Genomic DNA, 26,009 nt, shown 5'->3' with positions numbered 1-26,009 from the left:
TGCTATATAACGATTGCCACTTCAGATAGCTGTGAAATTAGGTGATTAACTAGTTGTTACTTAACCTTCTAATTTCTGTATAAGTCTAATTACATGAAACAGAAGTTGGTGTTTTGATTTTTTACTTCGCTTTTCTGTTTTGAGTGTCATTGCAACTACTGTATTGTAAAGGATGGAAAATAATTGCATATGTTAAAAATATGAAACTTTATAAAGTAAAAAAAATAATAAAAATAAAAAATAATAATAAAAAATAAAAGCACTTAGCAGAGAGCCTGCAGCCCAGATAGCCGTCAGTATAGAATAGAGGTTACTGACTAGAATTGTGGCTTCTATAGACATGACTGGAAGAAATGAGAAAGCAGAGGCAAGGTCCCTGACCGCCATGGTGGGGAGAAGACTGAGAGACGGGTCACTGCAGTAGTCCAAAGTTAATGTGAGCCTGAATTAGGGGAAATGGCAGGAATGGTGAAGAAGGGAATAGATTCAGCCTCTGTTAGAGAGTGAGAATAACCAGATTTGGGAAAACATTTGCCATGAGAAGTATGGGGAGTAAGAGAAAGGAGGAATATGGAGAAAACACTTGTGGTTTGAGCCTGGGTGAGAGGGAAGGGTGGCTTCATTAGCACGCTAGTCCTTGAACTTCTGCATGCAGGAGAATCTCCTGGAGGACTTGTTCTAGCACAGGTGGCTGGACCCCACCCCCTTCTGATTCAAGGAAGTTTCCAGGTAGTGTTGACGCTAATGCTGCTGATTCATAGCATGCGCTTGGAAAACCACGGCAGTGGAAAAATAGGAACACAGGAGGAAGGGGTGTGTAGCAGCATGGAGGATGCATATGCAGGTACAGCCACTTAGCCAGACATTGAATCTGATTAGAGATAATTTGTATATCACAGGTGTGTATGGACCTGTGTGATGGTCAGATTGCCAGGTAGGAGACTGAAGAACCACTGGCAATGAGTTACCATTAAAGAGACAGTTTTTTTAAAGGCAATCAGTGGTACTATAAAAAATGCTTGGACTTTGACCTATTTACCTTGATGTTCTCATCTGCACCTGGTTTTAGGCAAAAAGCTTTCCTCGTATGTTATAATGTATACCTCTCTCCCTTTATTTTGATTTCTAATAAAGGAGCTTTGGTGACAGAGTTACAGATGAGAGCCTGGGCTTTACAATAAAAATTTAGAGCATCTGGTAAACTTCTGCTCTTTGGTCTCTGCTTCATTAAAACTGAAGGCTAAGAGATCAAAGCTAGAAGGTGGTGTAATCCTATGTGGTTTGGTAGGAGGAAAAAACAATAAGATCTTAACGTGGCTCATCCTTCTTGGAATGTCAGTATAACAAAAAGTCAGGCTGGTAATTGTGTCTTGTATTTTTCTTTTATCTTAAGATTGAAATGCAAGAAGCAGTGGGCATAGTGCAGGGTGGCTAGGCTAGCCCAGCGGCGGTGCCCTGATCATGTGTACCCTTCCTGCCTTCAGAGTGCGACGGGGGTCAGGGGTTTCCATTTGAGGGTGAACCCTTTGTGGTTTCTTGCCTTTTGTAAATATTCTGTCTGGACAAAAGTAATTAAAATATTGTTTTCCAGTATATATTTCTAGTGTAGAATACAGGATAATACCCCTTGCTTACACCATCCCTAAACACAATAAATGAGCTTCATGTTTCAATATTGCCTAAGTTGTGTTTTATTAGACTGTATTGTTTCTTGAGATGTTAATAGTTGTTCCTTGAAAAAGTGTGCTTAGTCTCAGTAAATCAAAGAATTGCTAGGTTATACAAAGGTAAGCTGATTTCCTGTCACTAGTTGTCTTAGAACTTTTAAAATGCTAGTGTTACCATGAATCCCTACAATTTGATCCCAAATCTAGTTGACCTGGAACCCCTTTCTTTCAGGGCATATTTTGTGGGACACTGAGGTTCTCAGAACACAGTTTGAGAAAGGCAGTGTTCGTTGTTTAAGACTTGTTAATTTTTAATTTCCTTTTAACAAAGGGAACTAGCCAATACAGAGGAGATGGCCACAATATACCTAGCACTTCTAGAATTAATTATGGATGGTTTAGGGATTGCCAAGTCGACCCTATAATAATTTGTAAGATTTTTTTTAATGTTTGTTTATTTTGAGAGAGTGTGTGAGCACAACACCCACGAATTGGGGAGAGGCAGAAAGAAAGTAAGAGAGAGAGAATACCAAGCAGGCTCCACTGGAGCCCGACTTAGGGCTTGGTCTCACAAACTGACATCATGGCCTGAGTGGAAACCAAGAGTTGATGCTCAATTAACTGAGGCACCCAGGTGCCCCTGTCAGTTATTAAACTATGATAGCAAATCAGGACATTTAATGTCCTCTACTTTACTGACTGGTTATTTTGAGGCTGAGGAATTCAAGAACCATTTGAAAATATGGCTGCTTTGGTTTAGTACCAGCCTAGATTAAAGAATGCTGTTTAGAATGTTTTTGAGGATTTCTTATTTGCTCTTAAATAATCACTTTTAAAATTGGTCCCTAAGTCTGGCTCAAGATCCCCAAGGACATGATCGTGACCATAAATTGCTCACATTTTGAACATGAGAAAGAAAAAAAAATTGCAATAATATGTATATCCTGAAAGCAGGACATATCCAGCACAAACCTGTACTTTAAAATTTTAACATATTATTATTTGGTGATAATTGGTCTCAGTGATATAAAGCTCTTTCAGCATACTAAGGCAGGAAAGTAAATTTTAGGGGAATATATTTAAGCAAAACTGATTGAAATAAAAATGCTTTCTTGCTTAACCACTGACTGCATCACATAATAACCATGTTATCAGTTTTTTTGTTCAATATAACCAGTACGCAGTACTTGCCTCTGAGATTTACAGGTGTGGAGGGCGTGTTGACTCCTGGCGTGTTACACACGTTCTGCTGATGTGAAATGATTTTTAGTACACAGTTGCACATCTTTAATAATTACTGTGTACTTTATTATTAGGAAAAGTGTAAAAAGCATTAGAAGCCAAGATTTTAATTATTTTATTATCTGAGATGGCTGTGTTTTAAAAAGGTCAACTTAGAGAAAAATATTTACCAAAACGTAGTATAGATTGAAGGGGAAGGAAACAGAGATTGAGGAGTCCTGAGACTGAGAAGGTGCTTTCTGATGAGAAGGATTTGAACATTAAACTGAGAGGAAACTGCAGAGTCAGGAAAAAGAAGCAAAATCCTGGAAGAGGCCAGCGGGCATGGAGAGGCTAGCGATGGACAGGAAGGGGCCACTGCCTCCACTAAGCCTGGAAGAGAGTGAAGATTAGTGGAGTGTGGGGACGGGGAGTTGCGGGCATCGTGGCTGGTGGCCTGCCGCGATGCCCAGCGCTCCTGTCATCACCCCAGCAGTAGTAACTAATGTAGGACTCCTGAAGCAGTAAAGGGGGCAGAATAACTAAGGCCACAGGAAAATAAGTATGACCTGTTTTCAGTGCCAACACCAGAGTCCTTGAAGCTAAGGTGGAGCTCTTCCTGCTTATTAAAGGAGATGAGAATGGAAGTACCTAACGCTGAAGGCTTCCTGGGGCTTCTGGAAACCAGAGGAAGTGGACAATAGACTCAGGACCACATGTGCAGGATCTGCAGTGTGTCTGTCTGAAAGGAACACTGAATCACCAATTTAAGGCCTCATTTAGGACCAAGGTGCCTGGGAGTTTAGGTAAAGAAAGGTAAACCTAAATAAGACGGGAGGAAGATTTCACTCACAGTGAGCAGCTGTGGGTATGATAAAGAACCAACTAGAAGTCTCAGAAATAGAAAATATTGTCATTAAAATAGATGAGATAAGCCCTTAACAGGGCACATAGAGAAATAGTGAATTGAAAGTAATACTAAGAAGTTTCCCCTGAATAAAACTCAGAGAAATTAAGAGAAAATATGAAAAATCTGTTAAGATTCTTCATTCCTGACATACCCTAACCAGTCTTTTCCCTGAAGGAAACTAAATAAGCTGAGTAAAATATTTACATTGTTTTTTATAAAAGCAGGGCTAAGCTGGAAGGAAATTAAAGAATTCACAGAAAGCGAACCTGAAATCAAAGTCGGAATCTTAAGCTAAATAAGCAGTAAGTAATGCTGGCTTTCACCTTAAAGGTACTTGCTGCCAAACCTACGTAATCTTGAGCATGCCATTTGACAGCTATGTGCTACAAGCCAGATAAAGTGGAGAGTTTAATGGAAAATCCCTTGCCCAAAGCTACAACTTGACAAAACTACCTTAGTAGAAGGGTAGTAAGAAACCTGTCCCACACAAGAGGACAAGCATGTGGGTACCAGAAGTAGGGAAAATTCTCCCCCTGAGAATCCATGATACCTATGATTTTCCAAAATCTGAATGGCCAATAAACATATGAAAAGATGTTGGTTGTTGGGAGAAATACAAAGTAAAACAAATGCAAGGCAGCTACCCATATTTATCAGATTACCTAAAAGGGAGGGGGGTTTAAGCCCCCAAATGCAAACTAATGTCCGGGAGAACATGGAGAAACTGAAATTCTCGTACACTGCTGACTGGAATAAAAGTTGGTACAACTAGTTGGGAAAGTGATTTGACAGTCATTATCCAGTAAAGTTAAAGATGTGCATAACCTTCAGCCTAGCAAGTCCACTTCTAGGTCTCTACTCTGGAGAAGTCAAACACATGTGCACAAGATGGTTTATATACAAGGGTGCTTGTTTTGCAGCATCCTTATAATTGCACACAATTGAAAACAATCTAAGGTTTCATCATGATGAGAACATATAAATATATTGCACTATAGCTGTGCAATTGAATACTAATTGAGATCTGTGTACTGCTACTGACAAATCTCAAAGTCTGCAGAGTATCCCACGGATGTAAGCTGTGTGAACATGCAGGGTAATACCATGTATCATTTATGGATCTGTGAAGATGAAGTAGTAATAATATAAAATATTCACATGACTATTAAACATCAAATTCTGAAGAGGGAGGAAGGGAAGGAGAGAAAAAGGATCCATGAGAACGAAACCAGGATTTCAATGTATCGTAATATTTTATTTCTCAAAAAACCTGAAGCAAATGTAGTAAAACATTAAGATTCGCTACAGCTGGGTCAAGTTCTCCAAAAATTCACTGTGTTATTGTCTGTACTTTTCTTATACATTCAAAGTGTCTCGTGGTATTTAAAAATTAAGAGTGACAGAGAAAATTTCTATCTTTATATAAAAGGAGGCCAAAAAACAATACTGTCTTATGTTAGGTTCTCACTGAGTTGGAGTTTTGGGCGTGGAATATCTATCACAGATTAACACTTATGGGGCAGAGGGAAGGTTCAAATACTTAGCAGGCTGGCCCAGCCCATGGGGAGCTCTGGAGCAAATCTGGGCTCCACCTGTATGCTCCCACCTCAATCACTGGTTGGCTGCAACCTGCCCAGGAGGGCATGCCCTGGGGCAAGGAGGTTCTCTGCAGCTGAGGTGCCCCTGCAGTGGCTGAAGGCTGGGCCAGCAAGTCCTTCCTTAGACACCCTCCCCAGCTCTGTCCACCATATAAAGCATGAAAGTGAAGTTTGTTTTCTTCTATTCCCTTGGCTCAGTCTCAGAAAATATTTATCGGTGTATTTACCTGAGAGAGAGGAGGTAAACATAAAGAAAAGCTTTTAAACACACGTAGAGTCCATTTTATAGCATATTAGTAGCCTTGACTTTCTAAGTTTGTTTATGGTCTTGTTTGCCAGAATTTAAGAGGAAATTGTCATATGCTAAATCATTGGCAAAAGCTTTTAACATTATTTTCCTTGTCTTCTCAAAGGAGAGCAAATATAGGGTCCCCTTATAATTCGGTTGATCAGTTTTAGATACTGATTTAAGTGTTAGCCTTCACAATATCAGTGTAGAGGATAAAATATAAAAGTTTTAATTTATAGGTGGTATCTCTGTATAATTATTTTAATGAGTATTATTTTAGGAATGATTAGGTGTGTTTTTATATGACAGTGTAATACTAGCTTCCTCACCAGGCAGTCTAAGAAGCTGGTAGAGACAGAATTGTCAAATATTTATATCCTGCTCACCCATCTTGGTGGCAGTCCCTTATGGGTGTTCGATTTATATTCTGTAGGGGTAATATGAATACTTTTGCAACAAGGGATATGTTTTTACTTGTAAATATTCACAGGTATTAGGTAACCTCTACAGATTTCATGTTTTATAGCTTTCTGATAGTCTGCTTTCAGGGCTTTAATGACATCCTGCTAATGAGAAGTGTGAGCAAATATTGAGCAGAATGGTTTTGATAAAGGTAGCTGGTGATGTTCAATATATAGGTCTGTGGCCAGTAGGGATATAATGTGGACATTACTCAGTCTGTGTGAAGGTTGAAGGAATTACCCAACTCTTAAATGAAAAATGTAGCTACTTCATGCGTACATAGGTTCATCTAGCGACTTGACTACTGTAAATGGTTTCTGTAGGTGCTTCAGTCAAGATTTCTAGTTGCAAGAAACAGACTCACATGGCTAATTATGCAGAAAAAGGCATTTAAATTAAGCGAGTATCTGTGATTCCCACATGTGTTGCTAGGGCTGGAGAACAAGCCTTGAGATTTAACTTCCAGAAACAGTGTCTCGATCTTGCCACAAATTGGTTTAAAAACCCAACCAACATTGCCCCCTGGCATAAACATAGCAGTTTTTGTGGAGGTCATTTCTATATTAGGAGCTTAACCTTGACACCTATTGCAGAGATTGCAGCAAGAAGGTGAAAGAAAAAATAAGCTTTGTGTTTTCTGAGTCAAAGTCTTAGTTTCAGGGGCACCTGAGTGGCTCTGTTGGTTGAGTGTCCACTCTTGATTTCACCTCAGGACATGATCTCATGGTTCATGAGATTGAGCCCTGCATCAGGCTACATGCTGACAGCATAGAGCCTGCTTGGGATTCATTCTCTCTCTTTCTCTCTCTTTCAAAAATATATAAATAAACATTTTTTAAACATAAACATAAAGTCTTAGTTTCAGCACCTTGAGTCACACACAGTCTGACATCATCTTGGCAGAGTCAGAGTCACCATATCTCTGCTTCTGAAGGAAGGAATTATGGGACAGTAACTTCCAACTTCTGCCTTCATGTGAGAAATATCCCAACCGTTTCCTTGGAAGAATGCTCAAAAAGTCATAGGCAACCTCAAACATGATAAAAATCCACTGAATTGGAATTTTCTTGTATGAATGAAGATTTTTTTTTTTTATGTTCTAATTTGAAACATATTTCAGGCCTACCCTGGTAACTTTTGGCTGTCCCCAAATGAAGAAAACACTGCTTTCCTCCATCCCCAGTAGCCACTGAACTCAGAACATAAAGTTAATGTGGTGGCTCTGGGACTGTTTTTGTATTCACAGATGGTCCTTTCTGGCCCAGCTTGATGTAAGCAACCAGTCTTCTGGGATAAGAGGTGTATAATAAACAACTGAGTAAAATAATTGAAAGGATGGAAGTGTGTCACAAGGAATGTGCTGTTTAAAGGCAAAGAAAAACCAAGTGTGAAATAAGTATGATACTGTTTGTCCTTAAGATCAATTATCTTAGCTTGATACTGAATGTGTTACAGTTACTATGTATCAGGCCTTTTGTTGCTAAACAGAGGTCTAGGAAATGTTGAGCCGAGGTAGGGCAACTTCTCACTTTGATCATGTTGTATATCATTACTGAGCCAACGATTATTCATTCAGGCCCTGCTTTATATATCCACACCAACTGGGCTCATTACAAAAATATTCTCCACATCAGAAAGCAATAAAGAGTTCAGGGACTGTATTTTTAAAAATTACCATAAGAGTAGTTGTAGAGTTTTTACAAAGCCAGGGCTGTGAAGTAATAGCATGTTTGCCTGATTCCACAGAGCACTAATACATTTTTTCAGTTAAATTGTTTTAAAATTTTGCATGGCAAATGAATATGTGTATATTGTCATTAATAATATTTAAGGTAATTTTACTTCTGATTAATTTCTAGGCTTGTGGTTGCTATGCCTGGCGTGCTGAACTAGCAGTCATTGCCCAGTTAAACTGCTTTGAGTTCAGCATTTGCTTTGAGTAGACTTGTGAGGAGATAATATGGCACAGGGGAGCTTGAGGTGTTATTGGAGATGTTATTTGTAGCGTAGAGCCTTTGGAGTATACTTGATTTGATCTATAGATGTTTTATAGCATGCTTCCTGCTTATTAAAATCTTGTCAAGGTACCAATGAGATAAGCACAAATGAAATTAAAGCATTTTCTCCTATGATAGAACTTCCTTGCCTTCATAATGCAACATAGAATGAATAATATAATATCTTTAGATAGTCTTTCCAACTTTTAAATACAATTTTACATTCCATATTATGGCTCAGGCTTCATTTTTTTTCTGCCTTCACACAGTGACACATGAAATAATTGTAACAATAGAAAAATTTTCTTTCTTATATTGCAGATAAATATAGCAAGATTTTTTCTGTAGGATTTTTTTCCCCCTAACAATTAAAAGGCTCTGTATCAAACATGATAAAGTGAGTCTCATCATGGGAGTTTACATTTTTTTCAATATAGGATGAAGGATATATAAATTGCTCTTGAGGCTAAAGACTAACATTGGTTGGCGGGCACCTGCTGTAGACACATCAAGTAAGGACGCTGCAGACCTTACGTTTAACATAGCACTGTAACAGAAATACTGCTTGTAAACCTCAATCAAAAGAACACACAAACCAGGGACATCTGGTGGCTAGGTCATCAAACATCTGACTGGATTTCAGCCCAGGTCATGATCTCACAATTCGTGAGTCGTGAGCACAAGTCCTGAGTCGTGCTCTGTGCTGACAGCACCAAGCCTGCTTGGGATTCTGTCTCTCTCTGACCCTCCCCCATTTACTCTCTCTTAAAATAAATAAACCTTGAAAAAAATGTAAAAACAAAACAGCAGATAAATATCCACATGTTTCCCATTCCTAACAGAGGCTAATATTCTAGTGCCTTTAAGTTTGAAACAGGTACAAATCAGTATGTGATCTAGGCCCACAATTCCATCAAAAACTCTTAATTTCACAAAGCCACACAGTATACAGTGCTATGTGTTTCCTGTGACACTCATTTAATTCACATATCTGTTTGGCGCCTTATATGCCTTTTATTTCCTTGAATCACAGGAGCTTCAGTTTCAACGACTCACCCGAGAACTGGAAGTGGAAAGGCAGATTGTTGCCAGTCAGCTAGAAAGATGTAGGCTTGGAGCAGAGTCCCCGAGTATCGCCAGCACCAGGTACAGAGCTGATGGCTCTCTCTCTTTATATGCCTTGGTTTCATGCCTTATTAAGTTGTCCTGGATGCAGCAAATGATTCTGTTTGTGTTGTCACTGTTAACTTACCTTTCTGAATTTGACACCAAAAAATGTCAATTTATTCTAATTTGAGAAGCCTCTGGCAATATTGATTATCCTTCAGTCCTGTGCTTGAAGTGTTTTATGTGGCATCGGTAAGTTTCTGTAGCAAAAGCTGCTATACTGCCTTCAGATACTTGATTTCTCATATGTAGACATGGTTAATGCATGTTTTGCACAGTTAATTACTAATTGTTTGGTGAAGCTAATTGGCTCTGAAAACCTGGTACTGATTTTTTTTCAACTAAGAAGTATTTCTAAAGGATAACATATAAGTAGCTTTTAAAAATGTCTCAGTTGACCTTGAGGTTTTCTACAACTCTGTAAAACTGCTGTAGAAAATAATTACTATATGAAGTAATTTAGTGTATTCACATAATAAATTCAAAACCAGTGTATTGCAGAAAAAAAATGTGTTTAATCAGAATTGTTGTTTTCTGTTGAAATAGCCTCTTAAGCTATGTAAAAACATCATTACTAAAAAAAAAAATTACTGCCTTAAAAATGAAGTGGTGAAATCACCACTTATTTTATTTGTGGATTTCTTTCTTGTTAATTACACATTCTAGTACAGCCTACCACTTCTATTACATTTTTAAGCTTGGTTTGTTTACTCTTGTATAGGTATATACCCACAGTAACTTGTCTCTAAAGTTATTTCTAACATCATCATTGTTCTACTCAGCATCTTCTGTTACTCAGCCAAGAAATCCTTCTTGGTGAAAGAGTGTTTGCTGTCTATAGTTTCTCCTTTCTGGCTATAATTCTCCTTTTTGGTATGGATTTTAAAAAATATTAGGCTGATAAATTGTCTGCCTGTGAATTTTTTCATCTCTGACCATTAACATTTGTGTCTATTGGTATACTTAGTAAGGCATAAAGTAAATAAGATTAATAAAACTTTTAAAATACAAATATCAAATTATGTGTTCATGTTTTAGTTATCCAGACAGTTAATTTTATAGGATGGGAAATTATAAGCAAGGTGTAAACATGTAAATCAAATATGTCTAACTCTGGCTTTGTGGTACTCAATGAAATAATTTATCAAAGAAGTTAAAATTGTGAAAAATTAATTTTGACTCCATTCAGTATTGTTAAAAAGCCATCTGTATCTTTAGCACCAAAAAAGAGCAATTCACAAACTCAATAATACAGTATTGTATATTTCCAAAATGTATAGGCCAACAGATTTAAAAATATGTAAGTTTATCTGAATATAATAGAAAATTTAATTCAACATTTAATGAATTCATTTAGGTCTTTTGTTCTGGCAATATAGCTACTTAAACTAACATAGGATTTCTCTTGATAAACCCCCTAGAAATACTTGATATATCAATAAAGCAAGTCAATACCTAGAGTAAATGGCAAAATAGAAAGGAAAATCCTCAGGACTAGAAATAGAAAAGAAACTGAAAGCCAGAGCCAGAAGCATTTGAGCTGCCTCTACAGGAGGCCTAGAGACAGTCCACCCCCACCCTACTTCCACCTAAAAGCACTGGAGTCTCGGATTTAATAGGGACCCAAAAATGAGGCCTGCTATAATTTCAAGGTGGTACATGTGAACTCAAGGTGGCTGCATTAAGTGAGCTATGACCATTTGGCTGCACCCATGGCAGACTCCAAGTTAGTACCACATGTGGGTTTGGAGTCCAAGTGTAATTCTTCGCATTGTTCAGGAATCCCCAGCTGAGAAATTGACATAAATAAAGATGGGGCTCGCAGATACTATAAAACTTGAGTCAAAAAAACCCAAAAAAAAACCAAAAACCTCAACAATGAGTGAGAATCAACTGGTAGGAGAGTACAATTTACAACTTCAAGAATATTCTGTCATTGGAGAAAGTCTGATAGGTGTGCATAGGATGACAGGTATAAGGATGTTCATTAGAGCATTATTTGCAGAAGTAAAATATGAGAAAGAACATAATCATCCATCAGGATGGAAGTGGGAAATAAACTGTGGATGAGTAAATGCAAGAACAGTTAAAATAAAATAATTAGATTACATGTATCAACATGGACATCTTTGTACAACAGACTCCTGAATGAAAACCACAAATTGCAAAAGAATAGATATAAGAAAATATCATTATGAATGTTTAAAAAATATATGCAGCAGTACTATGAAATATTTAAACAGTATTAGATATTATATATGGATGTATACATGTGTAGTAAAAGTATAAAAAATATTTTGGAATGACACCAATTTAAAATAGTGGTATTTCTCAGAAGGAAGGGAGGAAAAAGCTATCAGAAGTTAGGCTTTAGCCAAATCTGTACCATGTTACTTAAAATTGCCATCTATAGGGGCGCCTGAGCGACTCAGTTGGTTAAGCATCCAACTTTGGCTTGGGTCATGATCTCGCAGTTCGTGAGTTGGGCTCAGAGCCTGGAGCCTGCTTTGGATTCTGTGTCTCCCTCTCTCTCTGCCCCTCTCCTGTTCATGCTCTGTCTCTCCTTGAAAAATAAACATTGAAAAAAAAATAAGTTGCCATCTACAGCAAACATGACACAATATTAACATATGTTAAATAAGGGGGTGGATATGTGCATGGCTATTAGATGATTTTCTGCACATTAAGTTTTAAAATATTAAATAATTCTAAGATCATATAGTTGAATTAGCTAATTCCATAGTTTTTTAAAAATCTTTTAGTAAAAATACACATTATAATACTTACTCTCTGTGACTTTGGCACTTTGTGTCTGGATCTCAGTGCCTAGTGTGGTGTGTGGCATGTTAGTGGGCTTGGTTGGTGACTTCCGGGTAAATGAATGGATCCTGCAGAAAGGGAAGCTTGTCTGACCAGAGAAAGGGGGCAAGCATGCACAGAGGTATATAGGATTCCACACTGCGGTTATAGTAGAACACCAAGAGGCTCAGGTGTCTAGGATGTGTCCTCAAAAGACCTAATGGCTTATGTGGTTGGGAGGGTAAAGCTGGCATTTGATCATGGAGAACTAGGAAAAAGGGTGATCAGAAACTTAACCTTCTTTAGGTGTATAAAGGAGACCTGTGGAATGTTGTTTAGATGACATCATACTAATTCAAAGGGAAACAAAAAGCATATTTTTATTTGCTTTTTCTGTTGTTTCAAAGCATTTACCATTATTGGCCTCACCCTGGCAGTGGCATGAGGCTGTATTTATTAAATGGTTCTTGTATTGTGCCAAATAGTATACCACAGAGCCCTCTCCCAGAGGAGCGGCTCTCCAAGTGAGCAGTTTGGTTTCCTTACACTTGCAGAACCAAAGATCAGTTTTTAATCCATGCCATGAGATGTTCTCATTTTATAGGAGGAGAAACTGAGCCTCTGCTTGTTTTTATCTAGGCTGTGTCCTAAAAAAGTGAGCAATTGCCATTGGCAGTTGTAGTATGCCTTCTTGAGAACTTAAAAACAAAAGTCATTAAAAATCATTTTAAAAACTTACTGATTAAAGTAATTGCTCAGTTTTTCTATTAATGCCCCTTTGGAAATCTAGTTCTAAACAAGGTTAACAAAAACCCCATTTCTGAGATGGTTTCTCGTTTGCTTTATTTACTCCAAAAAAGTGCTAATAACCCAAGTGATAGCAACATGGAATTGTCCTTATCTGGAATTGCTGGTGCTTATATCCTAAAATAATATATGAAACCAAATCATTGTGACTTTGAAAAGCCTAAAGTGACTTATGAGATTAGTTAATAGAGAAGTTACAGCTTCTCTGCTTTGTGCCCAAATACACTATAGTAACCTGTGTGTTTACTATTAACTAGGTTTTGAGTACTTCACCTCACTGAAGGCAGGCTATGGAAATACTTAATAAGGAAGTTAGAACTTTTCTCCATTTATACTGAGTATAGTATAGTTCTTAAAATATATACGCTTCATTTAAAGTGGACTGTGGGATCAGATAATAGAGAACTCACTTTTTTCATTTGTTTTGAGTACACCATAGGTATCTATGTATTTAATATTTTGCCTCATTCCAAAAGCATTTGAAACATCTTTTAAAAATACAAAAACCAAAGATGGAGTGAGGAAATTAGAGCAAATGCAAGATAAAGATTAGAAAAACAAGATGAAATCAAGGTTAAAATTGTATAAAAATGTATGCTGCTAACATTCCATGCATTCGCTAAAAGGAGGGAGCCACTTTGGCTCTGAGTGACCTAGGACCCATCCTAAAGAGAGAAACACTAATGAATTATATGATTCAAAGTGTCTATAGGATAAAAATAAACCAAGTTGCTCAGGAAAATCTGCCGTTCCTGGGGCCAGGACTTGAGTGGTTTCTTCTATAAGTCACCATTTGAGGGGCCACTATATGATATGGCAAATAGTGTCCTTGGTCATCTCTCTCTCTGACTTAAAAAATCGGACTCCTAGGTCTCTTTTTTCCATTGCTAAATCAACTATATAAATGGATAAAATAACACCTTATCTGGATGTAATTCTTTAGGAGAAGTTACACTTAGCATGTATAGATGAAAAGGTTAATTTCAGGTCCTCCAAGCAGGCAGCATGCCACCATGACTGTTTCTATGCCTCGCCTTTTACATCCATGGGTGACAATGGGTACTGAGATGTGAGCGGTCCTGTGTTAGGGTCACTGCACGGGTACATGGTATGCGCGCCCTAACAAGGGACACGGCCCTCAAGGGGTGCTGAGGTGTGTGCAGCTCATCTCAGGAGAATCTCAGCCCAGGGGAGGGACCTCAGGGAAATTTGCCGTTTAAACCTCTTGCCTCCCATGGGCTAAGCAAACAACCTTCAAATCCAAATTTTGATGAGCATGAAATTTATTATCATGAGTGGGGTTTCATTCAAACACTAGTTTAGCTTAGATTTCACTGGATAGAGTGACAGTAAAAGGTCCCAGTGGCCCACAGTGAGGGGCCCAGCTCCTCACCCTGGGATTCCCCCTGCATGCCTATATTCCCAAGGGCGTAGAAAGCATGGCCAAAGCATTATTCTCACTCCGTTTTGGGGGTTTGTTTTTGTTTTGTTTTGTTTTGTTTTTTATTGACTATGGAGTTAAATAATGCTCGTTTTAGACCATTTGTAAAATTCAGGAAAGCATAAAGAGAAAAATCCATAATTCTGCCATTCAGATAACCATTTTATTTACTTTTCTTAAAGTTTATTTATTTATTGTGAGAGAGACAGAGACAGTGCAGATGGGGAGGAGCAGAGAGAGAGGGAGAGAGAGAGAATCCCTCGGCTCAGGCAGCGCAGAGCCTGACTCAGGGCTCAAACTCACAAAACCATGAGATCATGACCTGAGCTGAAACCAAGAGTTGGAGATGTAACCAGCTGAGCCAAACAGGCGCCCCACCATTTTGTTTTTAAATTACATTTATTGAAGTATAATTTACTTACAGTAAACTTCACCCTTTGTAACATACAGCTTTATGATTTTTGAGTTTGGCTTGTCTTTTTGTAATCACCACCATATAGAACATCTCCACTAACCCCAAGAAAGAAACAACCACTTTTAAATGTTTGCTACATTTCATTCTTTTGAAAAAAAATTTTTTTTAATTTAGGGTTGAGGTAATTCCCTGATTAACTTTGTTTTGACTTGTTTCTAAAGTCCCATTTTGACATGCCAGACTTAACTTTTAACGGCGATCTCTGCCTGATAGCATGAGGCTGAACCAGCCACCTAGAGATGCTAATTCCACAGCGGTCGAGATTATTACAGCCCAACAGTGGCCCATGACAAAGTGTGGGTGGAAGACTTGCCCAGGGCAAATACAAGGCAGATTCAGCCTTCCAGTGTACAAGCACGGTTCATGTTTCACATTTCATGCAAGCGGAGAAATTGCACAAGTGGTTCAACTTGTTGAGTAACAAAACTATGCAAGGAGAAGACAATGTAATTGAAATTGAAAAGTCGGTAAATGAAAGTATGATCATCTTCAACCTGAACAAACTATTTCTGCAATTTTGTTGAACAGAATTTCAAAACAATCCCTGACTTGAAATCTTCCCATTCATTGCCCCAAAACAAAGTTACTTCTAGACAAGTTGTAGATAGTGAAGGAAAAAGGTTATTTCTTTCCGACACATAAACTGGTTCCATGTATTTTATCTTGTACATCATAGTTTGTCCGCTTATTAAGATGAAATACTAACTTTTCATTTACATCAAAGTAAAAAAGAGATCCTTAAAAAAATGGACCTTTTAATAATTGTAGGGAACATTAATGGCAACTTTTGGAATCAAAATATAGTTTTCAGTTTGATATTTATACATTGTCTTAAACTTTGATGACCCTATTTGGAAGCATTTGGTCCCTTCACATTATCTGTCCTTTAGCTACTGCTGTTGTCAGGAAGTTACTCTGGACTTGGAAAAATCCTGTCCATATCAACTGACCAAGGGGGGAAATGGGTGGCAATATTGAAATTAAATAACTTCACACTCTTCCCAAGATTATCTCTCCCTTTTAGTTAGTTTAAAGCCCTGCTAAAATAGAATTCTTATAGTTTCAAAAAGGTCATACAATCTTGACAAATAGTTTTCTTATCGCCACTTAAGAAAAGAACTATGTTATTTTTTAATGAAAAGATTTGATTCCCCACAGCCATTCAGTTGTTTTTTTTTTTTTAACACTTTATAGGGTCATCTGCTAGTGCCCATCAGGCTTCCATTGATAATATTAAAAATTCTAAAAAGGTTTTAGGCTGACAGTAGCAAAAAGGGCCTTTTCATAGTTCAAGTCTTTTTCTTCAGCGAACATTTTCAAGTCATTGTGAACTAAACCTCCTCAAATGATACATTCTTTAAAAATGAAGGGTCTTTTTGAAAAGATTGAATGTTTGTGCCTTGACAGTTTATTACATGTTTAATGTACCACTTCAAAAAGATGCTTGATAAAGTTCTATCCCTTTGACCTTCAGAGCCCTCACCAGTCAAAACCTGAGTTTTTTAAATAATAGTTTTATTGAGATATATTTTTAGACCCTAAAATTCATACTCTCAAGGGTACAATTTTCACAGAGTTGTTCACCCATTACCACTGTTTTATTTTAGAACATTTTCATCACCCCAAAAAGAAGCCCTCTACCCTTTAGCACTCCTTTCCCATTCTCGCTTCCCCACGACCCCTGGGAACTACTCCTCTATTTTCTGTGTCTGTGGATTTGCCCACTGGACATTTCCTACATACGGTACCATGCAATACATGGCCGTTTGTGACTTGGCTTCTTTCACCAAACATGATGTTTTCAAGATTCACCCATGTTGTAAGCATGTTTCAGTACTTAACCCCTTTTCATTCCAAATAACGTTCCATTGTATAGAAAGATATACCACATTTTGTTTATTTGCTCACCAGTTAATAGACATCTACTTTTTGGCTGTTGTAAATAATGCTACTACTGTCTTGAGTGTTAAAAGAGGAGAATTCCCAGGGTTTTGCTCTAGGCATTCTTAGTTTGGGAGTCAGGGAGTGGCAGAAGTTTTCCTTAGCCTCTTCACCCACCCTCCCACTCTCTCATTAGAACTCGGTCCTTTCTCCTCTGCTTTCTGTTACTGTAAATTTTTGTATACTGCTGCACTAGTTGTCCATGTTATTACTTTATGTGTGTAGTAGGTAAAGCTATTGGGGAATCCTGTGATATTGATCAGAATATAGTTCACCCAATTCCATTTCTAAATGTTGTCTTTGGTCACTAGTGTCTCTCTCTCTCTCTCTCTTAATGGTCAAACAAGTAAAAGTTCTCTGATTTTGTTTCTAATTCAGACCAAATGAAGGATAAACTATTTGATATTGGAATGTAATTATCAGAAACTCTCTTGAGGATCTCTGCAGTGAATATTTATTAAATGGATGCTCTTATGAGCAGATTTAGTAACACTGAATTTTTATGATGCAACTGCTATTATAAACAGAGGAAAGAGTACCACATCTGAAAGATATAAATGAGTCTGTGGCTGACCTGCAGCTCTACAGAAGCCATTTATCTGGAGCAGTTTACTTAAGCACAGTTCTTCCAGAGGCATTTTAATTATTGCTTCTCATTGCAATTCCAGTCACAAGCCAGTTTCATCTGGGACATACAAATCCAAGTGGCATCTATTTCTCCTGATTTGAATTAAACTTGTATAAACTAGGTCTTCTGCAGGGCATGTGAGCCCAAGGTACTTCAACCGGTATTCCATTAAGCTAACCTATTTTTAACCTAAGAATGTGATTGTATAGAATGTGGATTTTAAGCCAAGTCATTTTTATAAGAGAGTCTTTTATGGACCTAGAACATTATACAACAAAATATTTTAATCATAGTAAATAAATATTTCAAAATGAACTACCTATTTCTTCGACTGAACATTTATAAATGTTAAGTGGGTGATATGGTTAGAAGGAACCATGAAAAGTTTTTAGTTAGCATCATAGTTTCATATTATCTTTTTTAATAATTTTTTATGGTTTATTTATTTTTGAGACAGAGAGAAACAGAGCACGTGTTGGAGAGGGGCAGAGAGAGAGGGAGACACAGAATCTGAAACAGGCTCCAGGCTCTGAGCTGTCAGCACAAAACCTGACGCAGGGCTTGAACCCACGAACTGCGAGATCATGACCTGAGCCGAAGTCGGACACTTAACTGACTGAGCCACCCAGGCGCCACTCTTTTTTTTTTTTTTTTTTTTTTATTTATTTTGAGACTGAGATAGCATGAGTTAGGGACTGGCAGAGAGAGAGAGAGAGAGGAGAGAGCGAGAATCCCATGCAGGCTCCACACTGGCAGCACAGTGCCCAACATGGGGCTCAAACCCATGAACCATGAGATCATGACTTGAGCCAAAGTCAGACACTTAACCAACTGAGCCTCCCAGGCGCCCCAAAGTTTCAGATTATCTTGATTCTTTCCCTGTATTTGGTTAAAAAAGGAGGCAGCCCAAGTGTATCAATTTTCTAATTAATGAAGAGGAAAATACTTTTTAAAATTCAGGGGCCCATGCTTCTAAAATACATGTATCATGCCATGATTTAATTGTCTTTTAAATCACCATTTTAATTAAAATAACGTTATTTCATTTTATGTAATTTTTCACAGTTCACATTCTGTAATTACTGTTTTCAAAATATGTAACAGTGATTAATTATTTAATCAATACATTGATTACATTACCCACCCCCACTCTCAGTCATTAGTTTTTTTTTAAACTATGTAATATATTGCTAAATTAGAAAGTAATTTAAATAGGCCATATATACATACTATATTTCAGGATACTTCCTGAAAAAATTCCCTTTACTACTTCGTGGGAATTAATAATTACTTTAATCATATGTCTTCTTTTTACTATCATTTTGGGTTTTCTCTGCATCTTTTAATCTTTATCTTGAGAAATGTTAGAAGTACTAAGAATTACAGAGAATAATATAACAAAAACTCAAGTACTCACATCCCAGAATAGACAGTTGTTGATAATTCATCACATTGGCCTTTTTTATTTAAAATTATTCTTTAATTCAAGCCCTCTTTGCCCCATTCTGTCTTCCCAATAGCTAACCACTAGTATATAGTCTTCCAGTTTACTTACATACTTTTATGTCCTGTACATCCTTGGCCAGTATCGTATGTTGCTTTTTTAACCTACACAAAATGGTATAGTTTGTGCGTATCACTGTGCACTCAGTGTTTAAGATCTATCCATGTTGGTATGTGTAGACCTAGTTTATGTTTTTAATGATTATCGTTATATATATTTCAAAGAATAATAAACTGGCCATTTCTATATTGAAGAACATTTAACTTCCATTTATTAATACTTTAAATAATGAAACAATGATATCTCTTGGTTACACGTATAGAATTCTGGAAAATGTATCATTATAAGTACAGTATTTGAGTTATACCTTCCTGAATTGCTTTCCAAAGTAGCACAACTATACCCTCTTCAAACAGTATGCAGAAATGTTCCAGGGTGTGTGTCTTTGTCTCTTTGTCTCTCTGTCTCTCTCTTTCTCTCCTTCCTTCCGTCCTGCCAACATTTAGCAATAGACAGGCTCTTTACATTGTACCAATCTAAACATTATCTTACTTTACTTAGCATTTTCTTTGAGTTTCCTATTCTATTCACATTCTTTGCCCACTTTTCTAATGAATAATTTGGCTTATTCTCTTTGCTTCTATCACTAGGTTTTTTGCACTGAAATAACCCTGAGATGTACATGTTAAAATAGCACAGTTCTTAATACATTACAACACTAAGAGTACAGTATATTAATCTATTTTTAGAATACAAATCCCTTAGTATCGCTACAGGCATGTAGAAGTTACATATTCTGTATATGGTATATAATAATTGGTATGTAATAATATAAATATATATTAATAATGTAAATATTAAAGAGGTAAAGATGTAATAGATACCGAATTATCCAGATTTGCAGTTTAGGGTCGGAGAAAGCCCAAACAGATGATACTAACATTAATTTCTGTTACCAAATTTCCTTTCATGATTTTACTTTTACTTTTACCTTTTTTTTTTTTTTTTTTTTTTTTTTTTTTTTTTTTTTTTTTTTTTTTTTTTTTTTTTTTTTTTGCTTTTTGCAAATATTCATGATGTCTTCTCAAACTCACTGAGTAAATATGTATACCTTTGCTTTCTTGTAGAGATACAAAGATCTCAAAGTCTGGAAATTCCCAGTCTGCAGAAGGGACCATTGTGCATAACCAGCAATATAACAAACCACCTTAGTAGCAGCATAAAATATATGTTTATATTTTATTATTTATAATTTTGTAAAGAGCTCTGTGATGATTACAGATTACATTGTCTGTCCTGTCTCTATCCCAGGAGGCTTTACCCAAGTTTCTTTGATTCTCATACCCTTAGGTTAAAGTACTTCTTTATATTATGGGGAAGAGAACACTGGTCACTGGACACCTGTTGTATAACAGACACACCCATGATCCTCTTTTTGTTCCCTTAATTTTTTTTTATGTTTTATTTATTTTGAGAGCAAGAGAGACAGAGCACAAGTAGGGGTGGAGCAGAGGGAGAGGGGAACACAGAATCCGAAGCAGTCTCCAGGCTCTAAGCCGTCAGCACAGAGCCCAACAAGGGGCTCGAACTCACAGACCGATAGATCATAACAAGATGAAGTCAAAGTCAGAGGCTTAACCAACTGAGTCTCTCAGGCACCTCATAAACACATCCAGTATCTTAACTGTTCAGCAGTCTTTCTTTTTTGGTGTTTTGTGTTTAGTTTGCTTTGGTTTTAATTATTACTATATACCTGAATTTATCATTAGGATGACATTTTCCCCTAAAGATAGCATTGTTTCATTGGTTTTTTTCCCCTGGGGTGTCGATAAGTGGTGTGAGAAGACTTAAGCATCCCACTTTATCCATTCTACCCCTCCAAATAGTCATAGCTTGTATAAAATGGTGCCTGCAGCCACTACCACGATTTTATCTCTCTTTTATGGAAATTGCAGTGGTTACCATTTATAGTCTAGTCAATCACAAACATGTTAAAAGAAGTCATGTAGATTAAAGATTCTAGAAAACATTCTTAAAAAACATTCCCACTAATGCACTTTCTGAAGTTCATTATTTTAGGGGAAAAGTTTGCCATTTCTTCATCCAATCATTTTAATCTCTGATGAAATAAAGGAAGTTTAGTGTTAAGTTCACATTCTCACCATTTGGCAGGTTAAGGACATGGAGCAGAAAGACTGATAAAAGTAATGAGATGTTCCTTTAACCCTTCAGAGAATTACCACTATATATAGCTCTAAGCCAATAATGTATGGAAAAGGAAGTAGCAAATGTGATTATCTACCTAAAAGTGAGTGCCATCCATTAGTGCATTTTCAGCAGTTAATCAGCTTGCCCTAAAAATGAGTATGGCTTGTCTGCCCCCAGGGAGGAAGGAGGGAGACAAGTTTGCCAGACTTTGTAGTGACTGGATTGCCATTATGGCTATCCTCCCTGAGGCTTCAGTCTGTTTCATAACAAATCAGTCTAATCCTCCTGTTGCATGGGTTTTTCTATTCTCCAGTTGTGTTACTCCTCTCTTAAATAGGGGAGAAAACACTCTTGAAACTGAAGAGGAATAAAAGCCTGTAGGCTACAGATTTTCACAGATGAAAAATTTTATATTAAATAATTACACATTTTAACCACTGTCACATAGTTTAGATAAAACATTTGGTTTGCATTAATAGACTCTCATAATCCAAGGAGGAATGTCTTTAGGGTATATGTGTGTGTGTATTTCTTTTAGCTTTGTTTTTATTGGAAAAGAACAAAAAATGGCCAGTTATTTGAGGATCCTACGATGTGTCACCTCTGCTTCAGAACATGTCAATAAAGGTTGATCTAACCCCAGCTTTAGTTACCTTATCTATAAACAGGGCTATTTCAGGCACAGAGAAAATTCAAGTAAAATTATCAACCATGATACAAGTATTTAGGTGCTTTGGAAGGACAGCACACAGATCTGTATCTGTTTTCTCAGTGGTATTAGCAAAATACTTTTCAGTAAAGACTGGTAAATAGTGAGTGATCTATGAACATAAATACAAAGGTAGAATTTTTATTATTCAGAGAAGTAGTACATTAAAAATATGTCCATAAGTTAAGGGGCTCATGGGTGGCTCAGTCGGTTGAGCGTCTGATTTTGCCTCGGGTCATGATCTCACTGTTTGTGGGTTCGAGCCCCATGTCAGATTCTGTGCTGACAGTTCAGAGTCTGGAGCCTGCTTCGGATTCTGTGTCTCTCCCTCTCTATCTGCGTCTCACCCATTCATGCTCTGTCTCTATCAAACATAAATAAACATTTAAAATAAAAATTAAAAAATAAAGAATGTGTCCTTAAGTTAAAACTTGGGTGAATTTTGCAACCACTAACATAAACAGTGATCATGGACAGCAGTTAAAATCATTAGCTAAAAAGATGATGGGAAACTTTACACTGAATGGATCAGGCTGAGAGCATCTGAACCCATCAATTTATTCTTATGTTAATATTGCAAAAAGGGAGATGGTCAGAAATTATGCCCTCCTGATGTGATGCAATGGGAAGAACATAATGTCACTGGTGACATATTTTCTTGCCCTAAAATTGTTCAGTCATCTAAATATAAATACCGAGTCGTAGGAAATATGGAGCCAAGGGAACGTGTTAAATGGCAGTGCGCTGATGCATCAGCCAGATCCAGTCCGTTGGGCAAATAAAATAATTTCAAACAGAAATTCAAACAAAAAAAAAAAGAATTTAGTTTCAAACTAGACATTAATAGAAATATGTTTTAGAAACCTAGCATCCAGATATAATGTGTTGACCTTGTTTTGGTTAGATTCAAACAAACCAACTGTGTTAAAAAATTGAAACAGGAGGGACTCCTGGGTGGCTCAGTCATTAAGCATCTGACTTCTGATTTCGGCTCAGGTCATGATTCCAGGGTTGTGCGATTGAGCCCTGCGTCATGCTCAGCGTGGAGCCTGTTTAAGATGCTTCTCTCTTTCTCCCTCCCACCCCCGGACCCTCTACCCTGCTTGCATGCTTTTTCTCTCTCTAAAATAAAAGAAATTTTTTTAATTGAAACAATTTGAATATGACTAGAGACTTGCTGATATTAAGAATTTTACTATTAATATTTTAGGTGTGATAATGTGGTTATGATCTCTTTAAAGTATCTATATTTAGAGGTACATCTAAAGTATTTATTACATGAGTGATAAGCTGAGTGACTTGCTTCAAAATAATCTAGTAATGTGAAGAAAACAATGAGTGAAGCTATAGATGAAATAAGCGTGACTACATGTTCTTTTTCTTGTTGAAGCCAGGTCATGAATATATAAGGGATTTATTATAATCTGTTTTCTTTTTATACACGTGTGTGTGTTTTAAATATTGCATAATGGAAGGTTTTTTAAAATATTAATTGATTTATTTTCTGACTGAAGTTATGGTTAAAATTTATGTGTCATTTTTACAAAATTGAGATGGTTATGGTGGATGTTCTCTCTAATAGTTTAAATAGAGACTATTTAAACTGAACAGATTATGAATCTTCAGAGTACACCACACACTTTTTGCTGCCTTTTCCATCAATACTGTTGGCTTATTATGGCAATGAATGGGAGGGCACTGAAAGGGAGAAGCAGAGATAAAGCTGATTAGTCACTTCTTCTGTCATACTGCAAACCATTGTTGTCTTTTTCATTCATATCTCCTGAAAGAAATGCTAGACATGAAAGCTAGGAATTTAACACAGTCTTGCCCAAACAGTTGTCTTATCTGTTTGCCATGGAAATTGCCTGTTCAACTACTGAACAATTTATATCCAGAATGCTGTTTTAAGAAATTACCCTGGGGGCGCCTGGGTGGCTCAGTGGGTTAAGCATCCGACTTCGGCTCAGGTCATGATCTCACAGTTCAAGGGTTTGAGCCCCGCGTCGGGCTCTGCTGACAGCTCAGAGCCTGGAGCCTGCTTCGGATTCTGTGTCTCCCCCTCTCTGACCCTCCCCTGCTCGTGCTATCTCTCTCTGTCTCTCAAAAATAAATAAAAAACATTTTTTAAAAAAATGAAATTACCCTGACCCTCCGTTATCATTATTGTCATTCCTTCTCATTTGCTCTTTTTTTAATAAAAAAAAAAATTTTTTAAGTTTATTTATATTTTGAGAGACAGTGCAAGCAGGGGAGGGGCAGAGAGAGAGGAAGACACAAAATCTGAAGCAGGGTCCAGGGGTCCAGGCTCTGAGCTGTCCACACAAAGCCCAATGTGGGGCTTAAACCCATGAACTGCGAGATCATGACCTGAGCTGGAGTCTGATGCTGAACCAACTGAGCCACCCAGGCAGGCCTCCTTCTCACTTGTTCTACTAGGCTTTTTTCTTTCTCATTCCCATTTGGTAGTTTGGAAACCCCTCACACTTATCTGAGGGATAGAAAAGAGATAGAGGGGATGTGTGACAAATTAGGAATCTGCGAGGGTTTTCAGAAGATTTTTAAGCATTCTAGAACTACTTTCCTAAGTTCCATAGATCTTACTACACTTACTACATAGAAACATAGCATATACTATGCCAAATGTTGACGGTATCCTTGTGTTCATTCTTTTTCTAGAAGAGTTATTGATGATCCTGGGTCTGTACTCTATCCCATGTGTGAATTCATTCCTCCTTCAGCACTAAAACAACCAGTTATAGTGCTTGTCCTTGAATTAAGGACTGGAAATGCTGTTATAGTGAGAAACAATTTTTTTTCCAAAAAGCAAATGAGAATTTAATAGATCATGTTCTTTCTTTTTACACTAATAACATAAAAGGTTTTTTCCAGAATTTAAAGAACTTTACTGTTCATGAAAATTAAAAAAATAAATCCTTACTTTGGCTGATCAGTGGAAAGAAAGTGAATATTCTTCTTTAGACATATGCCAAATTTGACAGTGTCTTTATATGAGTATAAAGAATTGTATCTGAATAAATCATTTCTTTTGAATGTCTGAATAGGATAATCAGGGGAGTACATGCTTAATAAAAAAAATTTAGGTTTTTATAATTTAAAATTCCTTTTAAGTAAACTTTTATATTGGCTTTTCAAAACATTTTGAATACTAAAGTTAAAAAAAATGGAATTGTATGCATCATAAACAAAGCTATTTATAATGGTGAGTTTTAAAGAATTTGGAAGCCAGCCAGCATTTCTTACTACACACTTCACAGCTTAGTTCTGTGTTAATTCTGTTCAAGCTCATGCAGAGTGAGTAGAAAAACAGGACCCTTCCCCTGCCCCCTACCAACACCAGCTTTTTTTTTTTTTTGCTAATATAAGCTTTAAAATGATTGATACATTTCTAAAAAGAGTATATTTTTGTGTGTTCTTTCTTTTTATATTTTCAGTCTTTAAAAGTGGTTTTCATTTCTGTTTCTTCACCTTTGGAGAGTTTTGGGAAGAACAGAAGTGAGGTAGATAATAGCAGTTTTTAGACCATGGACACAAACAGTTCTCAGTAGTCCATCTATTCTAAGGCTGACCTTTCACCCAAATAATACCCTATGTTATGGCACAATACTTAGAAAAGAGAGCCTGATGTTGTGTTTAGCCATTTTGCTATTTTCAGTTGCTTTCACTCTTTCAAATGTCAACTGAAATGTTAGAAAACCCTTCTATTCTGATTTCTACTTTTACTGGTTAGAACACCTGTTGTGGGCTGGGCTTACACAGAAATCATGCTTCTTGTATAATATATGGGGATACCAGAGGGAACTGTTTGTCTCATTTTTGTCTAGTACTACATCCTTTTTGATCTTCCCTTTCCCATATGGTCTTCTGGATCTTTTATTCATAGATTCAAAGCACTAACACAAAATGCTTTTGTCAAAGAATATTTAACATCTTCTAAAATGTGTTTACCTCCAGTCCCTATGAAAGTAACTTGAATTGTTAAATGGGCTAGTATTTCCTGTTCCTTTAATGTTTTTGCTCTGCATTAAATACATAATTTTCTCTTTAGAAGACTGGTCGGAATGTTATTTATATCTTACTTCTTCCTGGAATTCATTTTATACGGCCATTATAGGAGTTTAAAACTATTGCTACTGAAGAGTAGCATAGTGAAAAGTGAAATGAA

The 26,009-nt window shown here is 36.9% G+C and overlaps 1 protein-coding gene across 6 annotated transcripts in view; it reads left to right on the top strand.

Moving 5' to 3' along the window:
- PKP4 (plakophilin 4) overlaps positions 1-26,009 on the top strand; it is a 235,752-nt gene that overhangs the window by 121,842 nt on the left and 87,901 nt on the right. For all 6 annotated transcript variants that reach the window (XM_029934537.1, XM_029934536.1, XM_029934539.1 and 3 more), the window contains one exon: positions 9,178-9,290. In XM_029934537.1, coding sequence (XP_029790397.1) covers positions 9,178-9,290 — 113 coding nt within the window. The remainder of the gene's footprint in view (positions 1-9,177; positions 9,291-26,009) is intronic.

This window comes from Suricata suricatta, chromosome 3 (genome assembly GCF_006229205.1).
Source record: "Suricata suricatta isolate VVHF042 chromosome 3, meerkat_22Aug2017_6uvM2_HiC, whole genome shotgun sequence".
Taxonomy (NCBI): domain Eukaryota; kingdom Metazoa; phylum Chordata; class Mammalia; order Carnivora; family Herpestidae; genus Suricata; species Suricata suricatta.
This window is presented reverse-complemented; position numbering and strand designations above follow the sequence as displayed.